The 21,636-nt window shown below is 39.5% G+C and overlaps 2 protein-coding genes across 4 annotated transcripts; one reads left to right on the forward strand and one right to left on the reverse strand.

Moving 5' to 3' along the window:
• Positions 1–1,128: 1,128 nt before the first annotated feature.
• Positions 1,129–21,008, reverse strand: LOC124253718 (armadillo-like helical domain containing protein 1). Of its 3 annotated transcripts, XM_046687532.1 has the most exons (14): positions 20,895–21,008; positions 16,035–16,153; positions 15,539–15,607; positions 14,919–15,085; positions 12,585–12,781; positions 11,946–12,030; positions 11,297–11,416; positions 9,959–10,031; positions 9,150–9,195; positions 8,651–8,734; positions 6,736–6,813; positions 6,089–6,170; positions 4,735–4,740; positions 1,129–1,361 (listed from the first exon to the last, which is right to left on the reverse strand). In XM_046687532.1, exons 2-14 carry the CDS (start codon positions 16,130–16,132, stop codon positions 1,342–1,344), a joined length of 1,125 nt encoding a protein of 374 aa, XP_046543488.1. In that variant the 5' UTR covers positions 16,133–16,153; positions 20,895–21,008; the 3' UTR covers positions 1,129–1,341. The 3 variants fall into 3 exon arrangements, with proteins under 3 accessions (XP_046543488.1, XP_046543486.1, XP_046543487.1); XM_046687530.1 differs by lacking the exon at positions 20,895–21,008 and having other exon boundaries at positions 16,035–16,367; XM_046687531.1 differs by lacking the exons at positions 4,735–4,740; positions 20,895–21,008 and having other exon boundaries at positions 16,035–16,367.
• LOC124253719 (transmembrane protein 53-like) lies at positions 16,530–21,455 on the forward strand. The gene is made up of 4 exons (XM_046687533.1): positions 16,530–16,731; positions 18,245–19,197; positions 20,687–20,689; positions 21,018–21,455. Exons 1-2 carry the CDS (start codon positions 16,532–16,534, stop codon positions 18,903–18,905), a joined length of 861 nt encoding a protein of 286 aa, XP_046543489.1. The 5' UTR covers positions 16,530–16,531; the 3' UTR covers positions 18,906–19,197; positions 20,687–20,689; positions 21,018–21,455.
• The last annotated feature ends 181 nt before the right edge of the window (positions 21,456–21,636 follow it).

The following is a 21,636-nucleotide window of genomic DNA, read 5'->3' on the forward strand; positions in this document are numbered from 1 at the left end:
ACAGACTTAGGAATCATATGCTGACCAGACATCTGTGCCAATGTCTGTCCTTTGCAATAGGGTGTTCTGGTCAAGATACAATGCTCTGTCACCTGCAAAACATGTCTACTCTGAGTTTATATGGTATATTGATCAACATCTTCAGATCTAATGACTCCTACACTGTTACAAGGTATGGCTTGTACTTTGACTTTTCATTGTTTGACTTTATATTAGTTTATGCAAGAAAACCCATTGCAAGTCATTCTGGATTTGATCAGCTAACCATGAAGATTGTATTCAGTTTTAACCTCCCTGAAAAATGAACCATACCAATATCACACTACTCAAGGCTTAGTTTTCTTTGTATAGTTGTGTTAAAAGCTATATAAGCACACTATAATAGCTTTCTACCATGCCAGTTGTCAGCAACTAGGCACAACAGATGCCTCATAGAAGACCATTCCACTGTTGTTGTTTTTGTTCGTTGTTTAAGGTTGCACTCAGCAATATTCCAGCTACATGGCAGTGATCCGTAAATAACCGAGTCCAGACAATCCAGTGATCAACATCATGAGCATCAATCTACGCAACTGCGATACAATACATAGGTCAACAACGTCAGCGAGCCGGACCACCCGATCCCATTAGTCGCCTCTTACAAGCATGGGTTGCTGAAGACCAATTCTAACAAGGGTCGTCACAGGTGGGCCACCCTTGTCAATGAGGTGAGGTGAAATTGGGTTTAACGTCGTGCTTGAGAATATTTCGCTCATATGACGACGTGCATGCGTGTGTATGCGTGTGTATGTGCGGCTGCTTGTACTAGCCCAGACTGAAGCTGGTTTTATAGTGCTAGCCCACTGAAATACCATGCCGCAGTGAAGCATGAATACCCCACTCAGACACATTATACTGACGCCGAGCCGACAAGTCCTTGTTGTACCCATTAATGCCAAGCGCCAGGCAGGGATCAACAAGTACCATATTTTAACGTCTTTTGGTATGACGCGGTCGGGCATCGAACCCGCGACCTTCCGCTCTCCAGGCGGACGCTCTAACCACAACACCACGGAGGCGGTCCCCTTGTCAATTAAGTAGTCACTTGTACTTGACTGTGTTATGGAAACAGAAAACAAACACCAGTGGCGCTGGTTATTTCATTTCAATATTATTTCTATATACAAACTTCACAATATAAACATGTCTTTATAAGATCCTTCATCAATCTCTTTACATGGAAATGCTAGCTGGGTACAGTGTATCACAATCAATGTGTCCACACCAAGCTTCACAGCCAGTGTGGCAGCAGATGAAGATGTTGAAGACGATGAAGATGACGCTGAACAACAAATCAAACCTCTAGTCCACTGTCTCCACCACTGTAACAGACAAAAACACATCTAGAAAAACATTCTTTTTATATCAGAACCCATTTCTACATAGCAGTCTTAGCTAGGACCACCCTATCTTGTACTTCAACATTGATCAGCCCAACTTTAGATTAGCGTTGTGAATACATGGCTATAAAGTTATCTGTTATAAGGTTTCATATTTGCAGTGCTGTGTTCACCAAGCTAACCTAAAGTGGGATAGAACATTTATGGATGCATCAATGCTTATAAAGGACACTGCTTACAAGTTCCTGATAATTTTAATCTTTATTAATTGTTACCATTTCCTCTACCACTTACATTTGGGCAAACATGTCAGTCACACAACTGAGTTAACTCCTGCATTAAGTCAAACACAATCTGATGACAATAGTGATCACCATTTCTAACAAAAAGGTGAACTCTCTCTTGTTTGTCTTCAATTCACACCATGATAACGCAAAGACATTTGAAAAAGAATTGCCCACTGTCATTTTAATTTCCTTACAAATTTAAAAATGTTTGTTGGTCTTGTAAACCAGCTGATAAAGACTGAAATATCCTAGTTGTAGAATTCTTGTTCAGCTAAATAGAGCTGTCTATCAGGTTACAGCACACTTCACTAGACACATCTCTCTGTACCTAGTGTTAATATGAGCACATCACACATCTAGGTGCTACACGATGTTAGACTCGGGTTAGAATGTACAAACACTGTATTGTCACACAATGTAACTCTGTCCATGGTGACAAAAACAACCTGTTTTCAATCTGAATGTGTCTTTCATTACCTGTCTCTCCTTGTCTCATTCAGTCATTGGTATATATTGTGCTGTTAATACAGCATATTCTCTGTACATGTACATATCATTCCATGTATAAGAGGTGAGGTGAAATTGGGTTTTACGCCGTGCTTGAGAATATTTCAGCTCATATGATGGCGCTTTTGGTATGATCGCGGTGGGGATCGAACCCGCAACCTTCCCTCTCGGGCGGACGCTCTAACCACTACACCACGGATGTGGTCCCTTGTATAAGAGGGACGGTGGGGTAGCCTAGTGGTTAAAGCGTTTGCTCGTCACGCCGAAGGCCCGGGTTCGATTCCCCACATGGGCACAATGTGTGAAGCCCATTTCTGGTGTCCACTGCCATGATATAGCTCAAATATTGCTAAAAGCGGCGTAAAACGCAACTCACTCACTCACCTTGTATACGAATCATAAAAAATGTCCCAGAGTCCTAGTCAGTATAACTGTGATCCATGAGCAATGCATGTCATGTCTAGTACATATCGTGCCTCGTATACATGGATATGTTTGTGCAGAATGTATCATGTTCTGAATACATCTACTGGGTATAGATCTGTGAAGATCCGGGTTAGAACTGATCTTCAGTAACCCATGCTTGTCGTAAGAGGCGACTAACGGGATCGGGTGGTCGGGTTCACTGACTTGGTTGACACATGTCATTGTATCCCAGTTGCGTAGCTCGATACTCATGATGTTGATCACTGGATTTCCTGGTCCAGACTTGATTATTTACAGACCACCGCCGCCATATAGCTGCGTAAAACTCACTCACTCACTCAACTGGGTATATATTTGTACAGTATATATCATAATCTGTATGTATACATGAACATATACATGTACATGTTCATAGTGTTTCCAACCCGTGAAGATCCGGGGTACAATAAGTCTTCAGCAACCCATTCTTGTCATAAAAGGCGACTATGCTTGTCGTAAAATGCAGGATCGGGTGGTCAGGCTGGCTGACTTGGTTGACATATGTCATCGGTTCCCAATTGCGCAGATCGGTGCTCATGCTGTTGATCACTGGATTGTCTGGTCCAGACTCGATTATTTACAGACCGCCGCCATATAGCTGGAATATTGCTGAGTGTGGCGTAAAACTAAACTCACTCACTCACTCATAGTGTTTCCCCAGGACACTTTAGCAGGATGCAGCGCCCTGCCCTTTTTACTTGGCGCCGTGCTGTTTTTACTTGGCGTCCTGCCATTTTAACTTGGCGCCCTGCCATTTTAACTTCACGTCCTGCCATTTTTTTAACACAATAATTGATATTAATACTTGGTGGTTTTTAGTTTCTGTTTCATGCTGAAGTTAAGTCAAATAACTGTGCCCTTTGAGCCTTTAAGAATCATATGCATGAACAACTTAACATAATACTTGGTAATCTGCCATTGAATACCCCTTTTTGAATAAGGGTGCCACATTCTGTTGCCCTCATTGTTAGGATCCTGGGGGAAACACTAGTCCAGTATATATGGTCGTATGTATACATCTGCCAGGTATATGCAATATTCCCGGATATATGGCAGCAGTCTGTAAATAATCGAGTCTGGACCAGACAATCCAGTGATCAACAACATGAACATTAATCTATGCAACTGCGATACGATGTGTCACCCAAGTCAGCGAACCTGACCATCCGATCCTTTTAGCCACCTCCAACAACAAGAATGGGTTGGTGAAGACCAATTCTTACCCGGATCTTCACAGGTCTCGCCTTTACGACAAGCATGGGTTGCTGAAGACCAATTCCTACCCGGATCTTCACAGGTATATTGCATTGAGTATACATCTACTGGGTATATGCTTATGCTGGATAATTCATGTATATACATGAATATGCTAATCTAGTACATAGTGTGCTTGTCCAGTATGCATTGTGCTCTGTGAAAATGAATATGCCAGAGCAGTATATATTGTGCTCTGTATACACTGTGCTAATCCAATATATAATGTGCTCTGTAGACACTGCATGAGGGTTAGATAAGCAAAGGTGTTCAGATATTCCTGTCAGTGTCTATTATTTGACATATACTTTATCTCAGTCATAAATGAAATAAATTGGAAGCTGTTGTAGAGAATATGTCCAGGGTATCTATGGTAACAGAATGGAGATATATCACATGGAATTACCGAAGATGGAAGGAACTACGTCATTCTACACATCAATGCTCTGTATACATATACACGAGCACCTGACTTCTCACAATGAGATATACCCACATTAAACAAGGAAGAGCAGGATATTTTTACATGTTTCATTTCTGAATAAATATCAGTTGGAAATGGACCTAATAGCAAAACTGTTTTCCTGATTCTTAAACAACATAACCAAGGGTTTCAATTGACGTTAGATTAAACTCAGTCAGTGTCAAGATATATATACAGTCTGTGCTAAAAATTCTGAGTCAGGTTACCCAAATTTGGTTAGTCACATCAATTTCAGTACTCTTTAGGGTAATCAGATGATCACACTTGACCCAACAAAATGTTACTAGACTCGGGTTTAGGACCAGAGTTTAAAGTCACAGACTGTACATATATTGCTGTTTGTTACAAAGGGCCATACCTTCATCTGAAAAACAACCAACAGACAGGTCAACAACAGTGAAACAACAATTTGCATTTGAAATTGTTCATATGCTACTCAAAAAAAGTTAAGACCACCTGATTCTTTCAAACAGTTAATCTGCTGTGGCATGTATTTTTCTCTAGTAATATGAACAAATATTAATTTCTTTTGAATCTGTAATAAATTGTGTTAATCCAGGCCTTTAGTGGGGATTTCCTGTGATTCACTCATAATTAAGGGACAGATTATTCATCATTCTTAATTTTCTGTAGATTATTTAATGAATAACTCACTGACATTATGAGAGCTAAAATGTCAATAAAACGCATGGAATTTAAGTCAGATCTTCGGAGAAACTTCCAACTATTGTTCAGATGATGTAATCAATCTGTGATATCATGGACATTGGATGACCTTATATGGTATTTTTCACAAGAATGAAACACATGATGTCATCTAGATTGACCAATCAGCATTGAGAATACACATATGCAAATATCAGACAGTTATTTACACTTGATCATTAAAGTGAGTGAGTGAGTGAGTTTAGTTTTACACCGCACTCAGCAATATTCCAGCTATATGGCGGCGGTCTGTAAATAATCGAGCCTGGACCAGCCAATCCAGTGATCAACAGCATGAGCATCTATCTGCGCAATTGGGAACCGATGACATGTGTCAACCAAGTCAGCCAGCCTGACCACCCGATCCCGTTAGTCGCCTCTTACGACAAGCATGGGTTACTGAAGACTCATTCTAACCCGGACTCCGACTTTCTTGGGTTTGATCATTAAACACTTATGGATAACACTGTACTTAGGTTCTGACATGGTTTATTTTTAGGATTATTTGATTTGGTTGAAATTCTCATTTAATTATTTACAAGATCTACTGCAAATGATTAGTTCCTGAGAGTAAGAATCAAAATATCATCATTCTATATGGAAATAATGTACAGTCTTAAAACTGTTTTTTTATTTATGCAGAAAGATGAGACAGAATGTGTCCATATAAATATTATTTTTACAATCCCATGAACAACCAACTTAGCTAAAATACAATCCCATTAAACTTGTAGTCATGAGTGGTGATAAGAACCAAGGACCTCTGTCCTGAAAGACACCAACCCTTGAACAAAATTTTGAAATCTTATTGTGGTGTTTGATGTGGGAATGCCTGTCAACAATGTTTCAGCTAGATCATGGCAGCTTGTAAACAATCATGCAAAGGCCTTGTCAACTAGTGACCGACAGTATGAACAACGGGTCATGTGATCAGGGCACGATGACACAGTCAGACAAATCATGTGATGTTGGTAAAGGACCCTGTTAGGGATGATCTTGGTACTCACATTTAGGGATGTTGACTTTGTTGGAGATGAGGACATCAGCTTGGATGTGGTTCATGTTGACATACAGGGTCTCAGGGTTTGCCTGCAACATGCATAAAGATGATGATGATGATGATGATGATGATGATGATGATGATGATGGTGATGATGATGATAAAGATAATGAAGATGATCGATGATAATGATGATGATGATGATTGATGATGATAATAATGATGAAGATGATGATAAAGATGATGATGAAGATGATGATAAAGAAGATGATGATCGATGATAAAGGTGATGATGGTGATGATGATGATGAAGGTGATGATGATTATAATGAAGAAGAAGATGATGATATGATGAGGATGATGATAAAGATGATGATGAAGATGATGATAAAGATAATGATGACAATGACAATAAAAACGGGAACCTTTAGTAATTTTCTGGTTAACCAATTCACTTACCACATTCAACAAGATAATTAATTGTTCACATTTACTTTCTTTTTCCATATTTTCAATAACTGATTTGAATATTATGACACAGAATTTCCAAAACATGAGAGACAAGAAAAACATAAAAGCACTAACAATTATACATTACACATCAGTATTCATATCTATGATTTCAATGTACAGACAAAACGCTGATTCACTCACCATAAACAGATCATACAAAGCTTCTCCCATGGCGTCTCGAACATGGTCGTCAACAATTGGAAATGTCCTACAGAAATACTGGAAAACAATAAATAGAATATGTAGGAACTGAGTGAACGGTTAGAATATGCCATTTAATGACAGTTGATGTGGATTGGCAGTATGGGTATTCTGGTGGGTGGCCATTTTTGTTGCATTTTTGGGGGCACTTCCTCTGAGGGGCAAGTCATTTATTATAGGGAGGAGGGTGAGTGAGTGAGTATGGTTTTACGTCGCCTTTAGTAATATTCCAGCAATATCATGGCGGGTTACACAAAGAAATTGGCTTCACACATTGTAGGCATGTGGGGAACCCCAGTCTTCAGTGTGACAAGCAAATGCTTTAACCACTCAAGTGTTCACTTGTCATGCCCGAAGGCCCTGGTTTGATTCCCCACTCAGGTACAATGTGTTTTGAAGCCCCCATTTCTGGTGTCCCCAGACACTGCCAGAATATTGATAAAAGCAGTGTAAAACCAAACTCACTCACTCACTCACTCATTTACTCTTAGATATTTATGAGGATATTTCTAAACAAGAAGACATGGTCATCAATATCCCCTGCCACACAGTTCCTGTTTTTTAACTCCACCATGACATTCATGTCATGAAAACCTATCCCCAATTATTGGAGATAAAGTGCACTAAGTCAAGAAACGCATGACAAGGGCCATAACTCTGTAAGAAATTGTAAAACGGTTCCTGTTTATATTAACTCCACCACGACATTCATGTTCTGAAAACACATATACCACATTTGGTTTCCCTATCTATAACGGTTACTGAGAAAATCTGTCCCCATTGGGGATAACATCCACTAAGTTAAGAAACGCATGACAAGGGTCCATAACTCTGTAACAAATTGTAACACGGTTTCCGTTTTCGAAGTCCATCAAGGCATTCATGTCCTGAACACACAAACCAAATTTGGTTTCCCTATCTATAACGGTTTTGAGAGAAAATCTGTCCCCACCATCTTGGACCAGGGGAAATTGGGTTTAACGTCGTGCTTGAGAATATTTCACTCATATAATGGCGTGCATGCATGTGTATGTGTATGTGCAGCTGCTTGCTACTAGCCCAGACTTAAGCTGGTTTTATAGTGCTAGCCCACTGAGATACCATGCCGCAGTGAAGCATGAATACCCCACTCAGACACATTATACTGACTCCAAGCCGACCAGTCCTTGTTGTACCCATTAATGCCGAGCGCCAGGCAGGGACCAACCAGTACCATATTTTAATGTCTTTTTGGTATGGCGCGGTCGGGGATCGAACCAGCGACCTTCCGCTCTCGGGCGGGCGCTCTAACTTCCACTACACCACGGAGGCGTTCTTCTTGTTTATGAGGCATCGATATACCCTCCCACTCTGTGGCAGGGATGATAATACATGAAGTGAAATTGGTTTACAAGCATGGGTATGGTGTTGACAAACCCAGGAACATAATCTGAGCCAAACACAATTCAAACGCATGATCACAGGTTCCTGGTGTTCCCAAGGGACACAACTCTGCATAGAAATGAGTTGAAACATGGAAGTTCTCAACAAACAAAACATGGAAGCTGCAATGCTTAACCGTTTTCTCGGTGTATATTTGTTTGCTGGTTTGTTGGTTAACGCCGCACTCAGCAATATTCCAGCTATATGGCAGCGATCTGTAAATAATTGAGTCTGGACCAGACAGTCCTGTGATCAACAGCATGAACATCGATTTATGCAATTGAGATACAATGACATGTATCAACCAAGTCAGCGAGCCAGACCTCCCGATCCCGTTAGTCGCCTCTTATGACAAGCATGGGTTACTGAGGACCAATTCTAACCCGGATCTTCACGGATGGTATACATGTTTCAGTGTGAGTGGGTGACGAACCTCGAGTGTGATGCTGGCTTGTCTTTGACTGTCAGCGTAGTCCTGGTTACCCATGGCAAACATCAGGTTGTGCACCACTCGGGTCTGGAAAAGACAAGGCATTCACATTAGACAAGCAGACAAATATCTGAAAGCATTTATGGTGTGCAAATATCGTCAGACAAAACTCAAAATTACCATGGCAACACTATTTCTATTTCAATTTCATCAGCTGTAGCTAAAAGTCATTAAACAATACAACAAAAAAAGTTAAAGAAAAAAAATATTTCATAACTTTTGATCAACATTTTAACTGATAAAATACCATTAAGGTCTCATGTCGTCAACTTAAAGCGTTTTCTCATCACATCGAAGACCTGGGTTCAATTCCCCTCATGGGTACGATATGTGGAGCCCATTTCTGGGGTCCCCCGCCGTGATATTTCTGAAATATTGCCAAAAGCAGCCTAAAACTAAACTCACTCCCTCACTCATGTCATCAACTAATTAAAAGCTTTACCTGAATCAGTTTTTCTGCAAGTTCATTACTGTCTCTTGCCAGGATGCTGAAAATAAAAGCAAGAACACTATCAGCATACAGCATAAATTTCAAGTGAGCTTCCATCATGTCCAGCTTGTCCATCATCGATCAATGTCAGGGTCAGTAGTGATGTCCATGTGAGAAAAAATCTTCTCCAAAAAACCATCAACAAATATATCTGATGCTCCTGAAATTTTGTTTTCCTTTCATTGAAAACTGATTAAGTTAATCAAGACATCAGAAATCCAATTTTCAATATGGCTGCTATGGGAGCCATCTTGAAATACACTCTACTTGACTCTCTTTCCAAATGTATTGAATTTTGGAGCGTCTGTAGTTAGTAATGGAGTCAGTTTCTTGAGATATTTTGAAATTTAACCTCAATTTGAGCTTTTCAACTTGATCATGCCCTTACTCTTTTGAAAGTGCATTCTGTGCTCTGATTTCTGTTCGAATGATGGAGATGAAATTTGGTATACATTTTTCTGCTGATGAAATCAGATTTTGCTTTAAGTTTTATAATTCTACTTTTAATTTTCATATACATGACAGAAAAGAGAAATACACTAAATATTTAAAAATATGATTTGCAAACATCACAAAAGGCAAAAAATATACACTTTGTTCAGTGACAGTCATTGTTGATCCATTAAACTACTGACTAAACATTTAGGAGAGCTACAATTCCCAGGCATTATTTTGTATCAGCTTCAAGAGTTTTGTATGTGTCCTCAAAATGTTAAATCTAAGCTCTCACAATTTCTGTGTTGTCATGGCAACCAGCTTACCCAATAGTTTTAGCTGCTGCTGCTTGCTGTACGTACACAGGTAGAGGGGCACTGATCTTTGGAACATCAGGATCTGTTGGCAGAAACACTATGTAACAGTGCACATACAGATGCTTTCACTATGGTAACAACAAATAAAGAAAAAGAAATCAAGAAAAATAATGGTAGCAACCTTTAACTGTTTAGTTCTGAGTTAGAGAGTTTGTAAACTTTATACTGCTTTTCATAATATTCAAGCAACATATTAGCAGAGGATTCTAGAAATGAGCTCCATACATTGTAACGTGTATGTCTGATAGTCTCTGAAATGATCTATTTTTTCAACCACCCAACCCTTCAAAATAAATGTAATGCAATAGTCCTAAATGAAGCAAGTCAAGATTTCCTACAGGTGCAGTTCTGAATCTCCAGCTCATTTGGGGTTCATGTTCAGTTTATATGAAGTTTAAATGGAGCCTCTATCAAAATTCAGAGACTTGTTTGTCTTATTGTACCCGTAGAGGAGGGCCATTGAACGACCATCAGCATAATGAGCAAAAGCTTTAACCATGAAGTTAACCGAAAACCCTTGAGTATTCTGTAATCTGCACATTTACTGCAGGCCTTGCATGTGAAAGGTTGGCACAGAAATCCAAAAGATATCACTGCACTACAACTTTCTTTAATGCATTTCATCACAGGTTCAAATTATCACCAGAAAACTATTTTTTTTTATGCTGAGATTCATTCTCTTCTCACAGAGGTTACTTGTCATATCTTCCTACGAACCTCTGTTCTAATACGGCCATATTTCCCGGTTCTCGTAAAATCCCCTAGTGGCAAAAGATCGCAACACGAATTATCTCCCTTCTTTCTATCCAATCAGAACACGTGTTACATCGACTTAGATTCAACTTGACTAACACAAGCAAATGTGGGGCCACAAATATCCCCCATCTGCCGGGGACTTGTGTTGATGTTACACACAAGACGTTTAATGGCTAGCTTGTCCGTTGTCAACGAGGGCGATGGAGACCGAACTGATCCGCCATAACATGACTGAGTTCTGTCTAGAAGAAACGTTTGCGCATCGCGCAGGGGAAGAAGTTTAGTTTTCTCGAAGCATACGGAAATTACCGAGGCCTTGCGAATGATCACTTTTGAAACAATGTCGCTGATTGCACAACTAAATCTGATTGCCTCCAATCACGAGTCTTGAACGCTCACACCATGAAAGGGCCGTATTAGAACAGAGGTTACGCAGGAAAATATGACAGGAGTAACCTCTGTGGGAAGAGAATGGCTGAGATTGTGTATCATCTTTAATGTCTGGGTTATAAAGTGAAGCTTATGGAGAACCTTCAAGAATCTCTGGCCTGGGTAGACTGTCCTCCTTGGCTGGTCGGAGTAGCGCCACCAGACCCTTCAGCAGACTGGTAGACACATCGTAGTCCATCAGCTCCTTGACCAATTCAATAGCTGCAAACATCACAGTAGTAAGGAATGGGTCAGTGCCATCTCAGTATAATCAGATCTTTTAAGAAAACAATACTCTCTGAATAGACATCTAAGGACATGTCCGGTCGATTTTCTCATGAGCCAAACAGCATTTCTTGACATGTGAAACATTTAGACAGAGCTCCAGATAGCATTAAATGATTTATACTGTGACTCTTCATGAACATGATTCACATTATGTAACCACATATCTTTTAACGCCAACTACTCAGCAATATTCCAGCTATATGGTCTGTAAATAATCAAGTTTGGACCAGACAATCCAGCGATCAAAGTCAGCATTTTAAATGAGCCTGACCATCCGATCCCGTTAGTCACCTCTTCTTACGACAAGCATGGGTTGCTGAAGGCGAATTCTAACCCGGATCTTCACGGGTTCTGTCCGATCATGACGCAGAGCATGTCCTTGGTAATTATGCAGAATAATGGCCACTGAGACAATGGGCGTACACCCTTGTGATCTAACAACTGTATATCACTTGTACCTTACCTTCAAACTGTACCTCTAGATGGAGAGTTTTCAGTAGGTTCAGTAACGGCTCCACCACACTGACATTTGCCTGTCTCACTGTTGCCTAAAGACAAACACACCAGTTGTCAAGAAACAGCGAGCGAGTGAGTGAGTGATTATGGTTTTATGCCGCTTTTAGCAATATTCCAGCAATATCACGGCAGGGGACACCAGAAATGGGCTCCACATATTGTACCCATGTGGGGAATCGAATCTGGGTCTTCGGCATGACAAGCGAACGCTTTAACCATAAGGCTACCCCACCATGAAACAGAGCTAGTAGACAAGCACTGACATCAGTGATCATTACAGAAGGTGACTGCCCATCACAGCTGGCAATGTTTGAAAAATGCATTGAAGTCAAAAGGGTGCTTGTCAATTTTTGGAGATTGATTTTGTGGCATCAAAACATTTAGATAGTGTAGCAAGTACAATAGTAAGCTAAAAAAAACCAGGAACCCGTTGATTTCTAACATTACTTGTCATTACACTGCACATTGCACTGATTTCACTGGCCATTACACAGTGCTGACAGCCAAGCACTTTTGAAGTCCATAGGATCCTCATTAACGCTTTAACGTGTAAATGCCGACCCTACCTTTTGTTTACGACACCTACCTGTACAACTCTGAGTGAGTGTGCTGCCATCTGCTGGGCTTTAGGTGAGCTACATGGCAGCAGAGCAATTAGACCCTTGTACACCTGCATCTCAAACTTGGGATTACCCTGGCCCAGCATCAGCAGCAAGTTCCGGCACGCATCCTGGGTCTCCTCACTCTTAGACTTGGCCAGGCACTCAGCCACAGCACGGATACCTGTCGCAGAACATCACAGCGTTGTGGGAACATGATGCAGAACATTGCAGTATTGTGGGGACATGATGCAGAACATCACAGTGTTGTGGGAACATGATGCAGAACATCACAGTATTGTGGGAACATGATGTAGAACATTGCAGTGTTGTGGGAACATGATGCAGAACATCACAGCATTGTGGGAACATGATGCAGAACATCACAGTATTGTGGGAACATGATGCAGAACATCACAGCATTGAGTGAACATGATGCAGAACATCACAGCATTGTGGGAACATGATGCAGAACATCACAGCATTGTGGGAACATGATGCAGAACATCACAGTATTGTGGGAACATGATGCAGAACATCACAGCATTGTGGGAACATGATGCAGAACATCACAGCATTGTGGGAACATGATGCAGAACATCACAGTATTGTGGGAACATGATGCAGAACATCATGATGCAGAACATCACAGCATTGTGGGAACATGATGCAGAACATCACAGCATTGAGTGAACATGATGCAGAACATCACAGCATTGTGGGAACATGATGCAGAACATCACAGCATTGTGGGAACATGATGCAGAACATTGCAGTATTGTGGGAACATGATGCAGAACATCACAGTATTGTGGGAACATGATGCAGAACATCACAGTATTGTGGGAACATGATGCAGAACATCACAGTATTGTGGGGAACATGATGCAGAACATCACAGTATTGTGGGAACATGTGGGGACATCACAGATGCAGAACATCACAGTATTGTGGGAACATGATGCAGAACATCACAGTATTGTGGGGATTGTGGGAACATGATGCAGAACATCACAGTATTGTGGGAACATGATGCAGAACACATTGTGGGAACATGATGCAGAACATCACAGTATTGTGGGAACATGATGCAGAACATCACAGTGTTGTGGGACATGATGCAGAACATCAAAGTGTTGTGGGGACATGATGCAGAACATCACAGCATTGTGGGAACATGATGTGTATTGTGGACATGATGCAGAACATCACAGTATTGTGGGGAACATGATGCAGAACATCACAGCATTGTGAGAACATGATGCAGAACATCACAGTGCATGCAGAACATGATTGCAAAAACATCACAGTATTGTGAGAACATGATGCAGAACATCACAGTATTGTGGGAACATGATGCAGAACATCACAGTATTGTGGGATGCACATGATGCAGAACATCACAGTATTGTGGGACATGATGCAGAACATCACAGTATTGTGGGGACATGATGCAGAACATCACAGCATTGTGGGAACATGACAGAATGATGTAGAACATCATCACAGTATTGTGGGGACATGATGCAGAACATCACAGTATTGTGGGGACATGATGCAGAACATCACAGTATTGTGGGGACATGATGCAGAACATCACAGTATTGTGGGGACATGATGCAGAACATCACAGTATTGTGGGGACATGATGCAGAACATCACAGTATTGTGGGAACATGATGTAGAACATCACAGTATTGTGGGGACATGATGCAGAACATCACAGTATTGTGGGGACATGATGCAGAACATCACAGTATTGTGGGGACATGATGCAGAACATCACAGTATTGTGGGGACATGATGCAGAACATCACAGTATTGTGGGGACATGATGCAGAACATCACAGTATTGTGGGGACATGATGCAGAACATCACAGTATTGTGGGGACATGATGCAGAACATCACAGCATTGTGGGAACATGATGCAGAACATCACAGTATTGTGGGAACATGATGCAGAACATCACAGTATTGTACATGATGCAGAACATGATGCAGAACATCACAGTATTGTGGGGACATGATGTAGAACATCGCAGTATTGTGGGAACATGATGCAGAACATCACAGTATTGTGGGGTCATGTGGAAGAACACAGTATTAGAGGAACATGCAGTAGAACATAGAATGTTGGGATCATGTTGTAAAGCATGACAGCCAATGTTTATACAGCTGAAATGTTTGCTGAAAAAGAACAATATGTATAAACTTCATATCTTCTTCAATATTTTAATGAAAGTAAAACAACTTATGTACTGTATGGCGTTACTTTATACTTTGAAAAAATATTCTGTTATAGTAGAAAGATGATCCTACCATAGCTCTCGCACACAAGTTCCTTGTATTTGCGGCCAGCATTTGCAATGTGCTGTATACACTTGACAGCCTGCGCTTTGTCTGCTTCCTTCGCTTGTTTCAGTCCTATGACCTCAAGGAGGGTCAGAACGCCTCCAACCTCAAGAAATTCTGCCATGAACTTGTGACTGATGACAAATAACAAATTCATTACTCACATATGAACAAGTCAATTTATTATTTTGAACTTCAGTCAAAACAAAGATAATCATAATCAGTACAACAGATGACAAAAAATATATTACTCTGAGAGACATGATTAAAGTATGGTGATACATCTTGTAGACATTGTTTCTTCTGGTTCCTCTATTTTCTTAGCATACATCATATAAAAAATGAAATGTTTTCTTGATAGCAATGTTTTATTATATGCTTTTTATACTGAGGCTGTGAAATTTAAAATAACTGTCTGATCTCAAACAGATTCAGCACTGAAGTAATCAAAAACAGGAGTTTATTTTTTATATAGAAATATTGATAAAGGTTCCCGCTAAATGACTTAATTTGCATATTTATCAGATCATTATGATATGTTGTATTGCATCAGTAACTCTATCCATCATATGATAAAGTATACTTACCCACTAGATGCAGACAGGAATATGGACACTGCACACAGTTGTTCATGAAGACATGTGCCAATCATGTATCTGCCATTCATTAAGGATTTCACCAGTAATTGTGCAAGTAATCGTTTAATCATTAAAAAAGGACTGGTTATTCCTTATAAGACTGACTGCCACAGGTTTTACGCCGCTTTTAGCAATATTCCAGCAACATCACGGCGGGGGACACCAGAAATGGGCTTCACACATTGTACCCATGTGGGGATTCGAACCCGGGTCTTCGGCGTTATTCCTTATAAGAAAAGGAGATTATGGGGAATCACGAAAAATGAAAAAAAGGGAGAGGCTAGCAAAAAAACATAAATGTAAACAGAAAATTATACATCTGAACATTAGTTAGAGACTGGTCATTTATTTATAGGGAGGGGAACATCAAAACATAACTATAAATAGGCAATAAATAAACAGAGTAGTCAATAGCAAGAACAATCTCCACGCAAACTAAGGATACGTTAAACGTAACCAGGCTGTAAGTCTTGTGAGAAACAGGCTAGCTGCTTGTGCGAATTCCTGTTCTAATTCCGGTCCAGTTTTACTTTGATTCTGCATGATAAAATCTTGAAGTATTTTCTTTCGCACAGATTTGGAGCCCTTGTCCCATTCTTGAAGGAGATTCATGATTCTTGACATAGCTGTTTGTTGCTTTGCACTCCCCCATGACTATATCAACTCACTCAGAAAGGACCTGTTGGTGTCAATATTTTTGCGCTATTTCTTGTGATAGGAGGTCTGTCAGCGTGTTGTTGACATAGTTGCTATACCGCCATCTTGGTTAGTGGGAGGATGAAAGCGCCGATCCAATTGGCTGTTTCACAAAGATACATCCAATGGTATAGCGTGTTTCATATCAACCTCTATTAAGTAAGAATGGGTGTATTTATTGGATACTTGTTTCGTTATAAACCAATCAACCACCACTTTGTATGTCATGAGACTATCACAACAATCATGGCGTCCAGCAAGCACGAGTTCAGAGTCACATTGCCGGCTACTGATGCAGATGATGTCGACTTGACAATTGAGGATAATTTTGCTGTATTCGAAGAAGCAGATATACAAGAGAAGAGACCTGTCATCATTTTACTCGGCTGGGCTGGCTGTGTTGACAAACATCTAGCAAAATACAGTGAAATCTACGAAAAGAGAAGGTGACAGTCTCTCAGTCGCAGTTTGGCATTCTTTGTCTACTTTCAGTTCAGTACTTATATACTACTGATTAGGACTGAAGATAATTTTGCCTTAGCATTAAATCCGTTGAGCTGACCTATTCCGTTCTCACTGAGACAGTTTGATAGATTAAGACAAGAAGTCCGATGAACATGTTGACATTGTGATTGATCATCGGTTGTCACTCCCAGATGACAGACTGATGAGTCATGTCCTGTACATGGGAAGACAACAGGATAAGATGTGTATCGTGCTGTTCTATATTAAAAGAGAATAATAATATCCCAATAACAATGTATTAATTGCAACAGACTGTTTAATGTTACATAATTTTGTATAATGATGTTAGTATCAATCATCTTAATGCATTAAAGGGACACACTCACACGCCCAACTTACTGTGACATCGCCGATTATTTATCCTGTGTAATGATGAATACACAATGCCATTTAGAAAGTGGTCAGATGGTACAGATTCTAGTACTTTTGTTAGATTGAATGTAATCATGGTTGCCACCAGATGTCGATTAGTGTCGGCAAACTGATCTCTGGAGCTAGGGCGTAGCTGTAGCGTCATACGCTTGATGAAGACAGACACTACCATTATGCGTGTGACTGTGCTTAGTTTTTATTACACCTGAAGAGCCATTGAGCAAGATCTTATGTACATATAGGAGTTTTGACAAGAATTAATATCTTGATTCTTTCTTCTGTATACAGTGCACTCTGTCCAACTCGGACTCTGTCTTTCTCGGATTGCTGTATAAACAGGACTGAACTTACGGTCCCGACGTAATCCTTCTTTGTTGTCATAATGAACAAGCTCTGTATCTCGGACTCTCATTATTTCGAAGTGTCGGCCCGAAAAGGTAGTTACACGTAAAAACATTGCTTTATGATCCGGACTGAGCAGGAAGTCCGTTTGGCCAATAAACCTTGAATAAACAATCTTGTTCATTGACAATGCTCCTTCCCACCCTCAAGACATAGTGTTCAGCAATGTTACAGTAAAATATCTTCTGCCCAACACAACGTCAGTTCTCCAACCTCTTGACCAGGGAATAATTCAAGCCTTCAAGCATCGATATAGGAAATTTCTGATGAAATCGCCGATATCATTAAAATCTGTGTACCTCGGACTGCTGTCTAATTCAGACTTTTTACTCGGTCCCAAGCCGGTCCGAATTAGACAGAGTGCACTGTATATTCTTATATTACATTATATTTATTAATCTATACATGTGTGTGTGTTTCTGTTTGCAGATACACACGCACAAACCATGTTAATTCATAAATTGAGAATGCTAAAATTTTACTGACATTTACTGGAAGCTTGGGGCCTAATATTATCCAGAGGGCAGGTGTAGATAAAATGGCTTATTTTTTATGCTATTTGTGATGTTTGGTTGCAAATATTAGAATATCTAAATTAAATCTTTGTGCAATGCCTTTAAGCCCTTACCTTCAAAAAATTATAGTTCTTATTTTTTTCAGATTGATCACGATCCGCCATATCTTTCCGACAGAAGCTATGTTCTACAACTTTGGTCTGCTGAAGCCTATTGCTAAGAAGGTCCTTGATGTTATCTTTGAACAAAACCTGCAGGATCACCAGATCGTGTTCCACATCTTCAGTAACGGTGGCTGCTTCGTCTACTGCCACATCATCGACTTCCTCCACTCCCAAGAGCGATACAATCAGCTGCAGGTGAAGGGCTGCATCATTGACAGTGCTCCAGGGAAGAGGAGGGTAATGAAAGCTGCTCAGGCTTTCATGGCTACACTTCGCATGAACATCATCCTGAAATACATCCTTGGATTCTGCATCATGATCTATCTGTTCTTCTCCAGGCTCATCGGACAATTTCTTGGAAAAGAGAAGGGTTCCGGAAACCCATTTTTCTTGTATGAAAGCATCTGTGAAGACAAAGGAAGGTACCCACAACTGTTCCTGTTTTCTCGAAAGGACCGCGTGATTCTGCATGAAGATGTCCAAGAAGTCGTTGACCGCCGTAAGCAGCATGGAGTAGATGTGTGGAGTGTTTGTTGGGATGATTCGGACCATGTCGCGCACTTCCGCGTCCACAGAGAAGCTTACATTCAAAAGTGCAATGCGTTTGTCTCCCACTGTCTTAAGCTACAGAATCCGAGTTGACTAAGTATGCTATAGGGGTTGGATGAGACACATATATATTTGTAAGGTCTGTGATCTGTGATCAGGAAGTTTTTAAATCAATGAGTAATATGTAAAAGCATTTAGACTGATGATCAAAATGGAATTAGTCAAAACAGGGAACAATGATTTAGCAGGTTTTTAACTGATTTAGGAACTTCTTTTACAGATCCTCATGCCACACTTTGGTCATTCCATCACCTGCACCCCTCTTCTGCATCCCTCACTAAAATATAACTTAAAAAAAGAACAATTCTGTAATAAGAATAATCATGTCTTATAATTATTTATATCAAATTTTATGATAACATTTATGGCATCAATGTCTATGTTTTCCCCGACTCCCTCCAGCAACAATTTCACACAAAACACAAGGAATATTTTTCTGTCGAAAATCAAAGCAAAAAACATGGAATAATTGTTAATCTGACACAAAACACAACATATTGACAATTTTGTCATGGATTTTCCATATTATAACAGGGGTGGAAATAACTTTAAAATTGCTAGTGTACTCCGGTACAGTGGCACATGTAAAATCACTTGCCCTGATAATTTTTCCACTATACCGGCCGTTTTCTTGTTGATTTTTTAAATAAACAACATAATTAATATTGGAAAGTCAACTGGACACTGGTACAGTGTGATATACAAATTTGCTTGCCCGACAGAAAAACACACTGGACTCGGGCGTCAGGCAATGGGTTATTTCCGCCCCTGTATAGGAAGGTTATTCTTGTATATTTTTCTCCATACTGCTGATATTATGATGAGTATGATCTAATGTGTGTTAACTAACAACATTTAGCGCTTGACGACTTCACAAGACTTAACGTGTATTGATATATCAAAGATAGCTATATATGGTATTCAATCAAAGTCTTGCCAGTATTATAACAGTGATACTTTAGGTTGACATAACTTGAAATGCATAATCGGCAAGTAATCCTGAAGTAATATCCTTGAAAATAATCATAATCAGACTTACAGTTGCATATAAGACATAGACCAAATGTATCTGTTTGTCCTGTTTACAAGAACTGTATTATCATGATGATTGAATGTCATTTACTGTGATGATAATCATGATAATCATGTTATACTGAAATCTAGTTTTGTTTTTCACATATATGTGTATGAATATCAGACTTTATTTATTTGTGTTTAAAGATAGTCGTAGCTTTAGATATTTTTGGAGCTTTAAATTTTGATATGCGTCTTTGTTTTTGTTATGCATGAATGGTACAAATAATGTTTTATAGGTTTACAATGTTTGTGTTTTTAGTCACTTCCATTCCTTGCCAAAGTTTCCCTTTTTTCAGAAATATTTTGTTATGGTTTATTGTCATCACAGGAGACAAAAATCTCTGATGTGTATGACATGGAGATGGCAAGAAATACAAAAATCTCTGACGTGTATGACATGGAGATGGCGAGAAATACAAAAATCTCTGACGTGTATGACATGGAGATGGCAAGAAATACAAAAATCTCTGACGTGTATGACATGGAGATGGCGAGAAATACAAAAATCTCTGATGTGTATGACATGGAGATGGCGAGAAATACAAAAATCTCTGATGTGTATGACATGGAGATGGCGAGAAATACAAAAATCTCTGACGTGTATGACATGGAGATGGCGAGACATTTGACACTGTTCACATGACATGGAGAAGGCGAGACATTTGACACTGTTCACATGCTAAAAGTACAAACCCCAAAGGTCGTAAAATGTTTTTCAAGACCACACATTGATGGAGGATGTTTTTTGACAAGTTAATACTGGTTGTTGGTTATAAGTATTAGACGGCTCTGTTCTGCCTGGGTAGTTCTTCTTGTAAGACTACTTCAGAGAACGTGTGTACTGTGTATGCCATGTTTCGCTAGCCTCCAGAGTTTGTTCCTAGTCCAGCTTGATCAAGAGAAAAATGTTTTCATGTTTACGTTATCTGCTTGTTTGTTGCAAACTTCTTCTTTTTTGAATTTTTATATTTTAAATTTTTTTTATTTGTTTGTTGCAAACTTGAAACATGGAATAGATTTGTAATTATGGCCCTTAAATGTAAGGCTGGCTAACTAAATAGCGATTAGGTCTTTGAATGGCATTTAGAAGTGATACACATAAGGAAGAAAGAGGCAGAGAACATGTTCTTACATGTACATATATATGCTCTCTGCCTCATACTATACATTCACCTAATGATGGAGTAAGGACCTACTCTGATATGTGTTCCTCGTTATAAAGAAGTTGACATCCATAAAAACTCTCTTCCTTAAATATCAATTTTCAATAAATATTGGAGAATAAACTAGGAGTAAAAATGTCAAAAATTATCTGAAAAAAATCAACATAATTTACATCGCTGGTGACATATTAATGCATAGATTACTAACAAACATAATCATGAATATAATTGAGAAGCAGCCCAGAAATAAAGACCCAACTTTGTGTATTGTGAATGAATTGAAATTTCATCACAAATGATCATGTATGATATTACATGACACAATTTTCATAACGATAATCGTTAAATATTTCCCATCGACGATATTTCTGATTTTCGATCTTTTAGCCAGCAGTACTTGAATGTGCTTGTCAATGAGGGCTACTGTCATTTGATTCTTGCTTGCACTGTTTAGTAGTCGTATACTAGCAGACTAGTGTAATTTTCAAGGCTGTATGTTTCAACTCATGCTTGCAATGCCATTT

Source organism: Haliotis rubra, unplaced genomic scaffold, assembly GCF_003918875.1.
Source record: "Haliotis rubra isolate DU_JTF1 unplaced genomic scaffold, ASM391887v1 Scf55, whole genome shotgun sequence".
NCBI lineage: Eukaryota > Metazoa > Mollusca > Gastropoda > Lepetellida > Haliotidae > Haliotis > Haliotis rubra.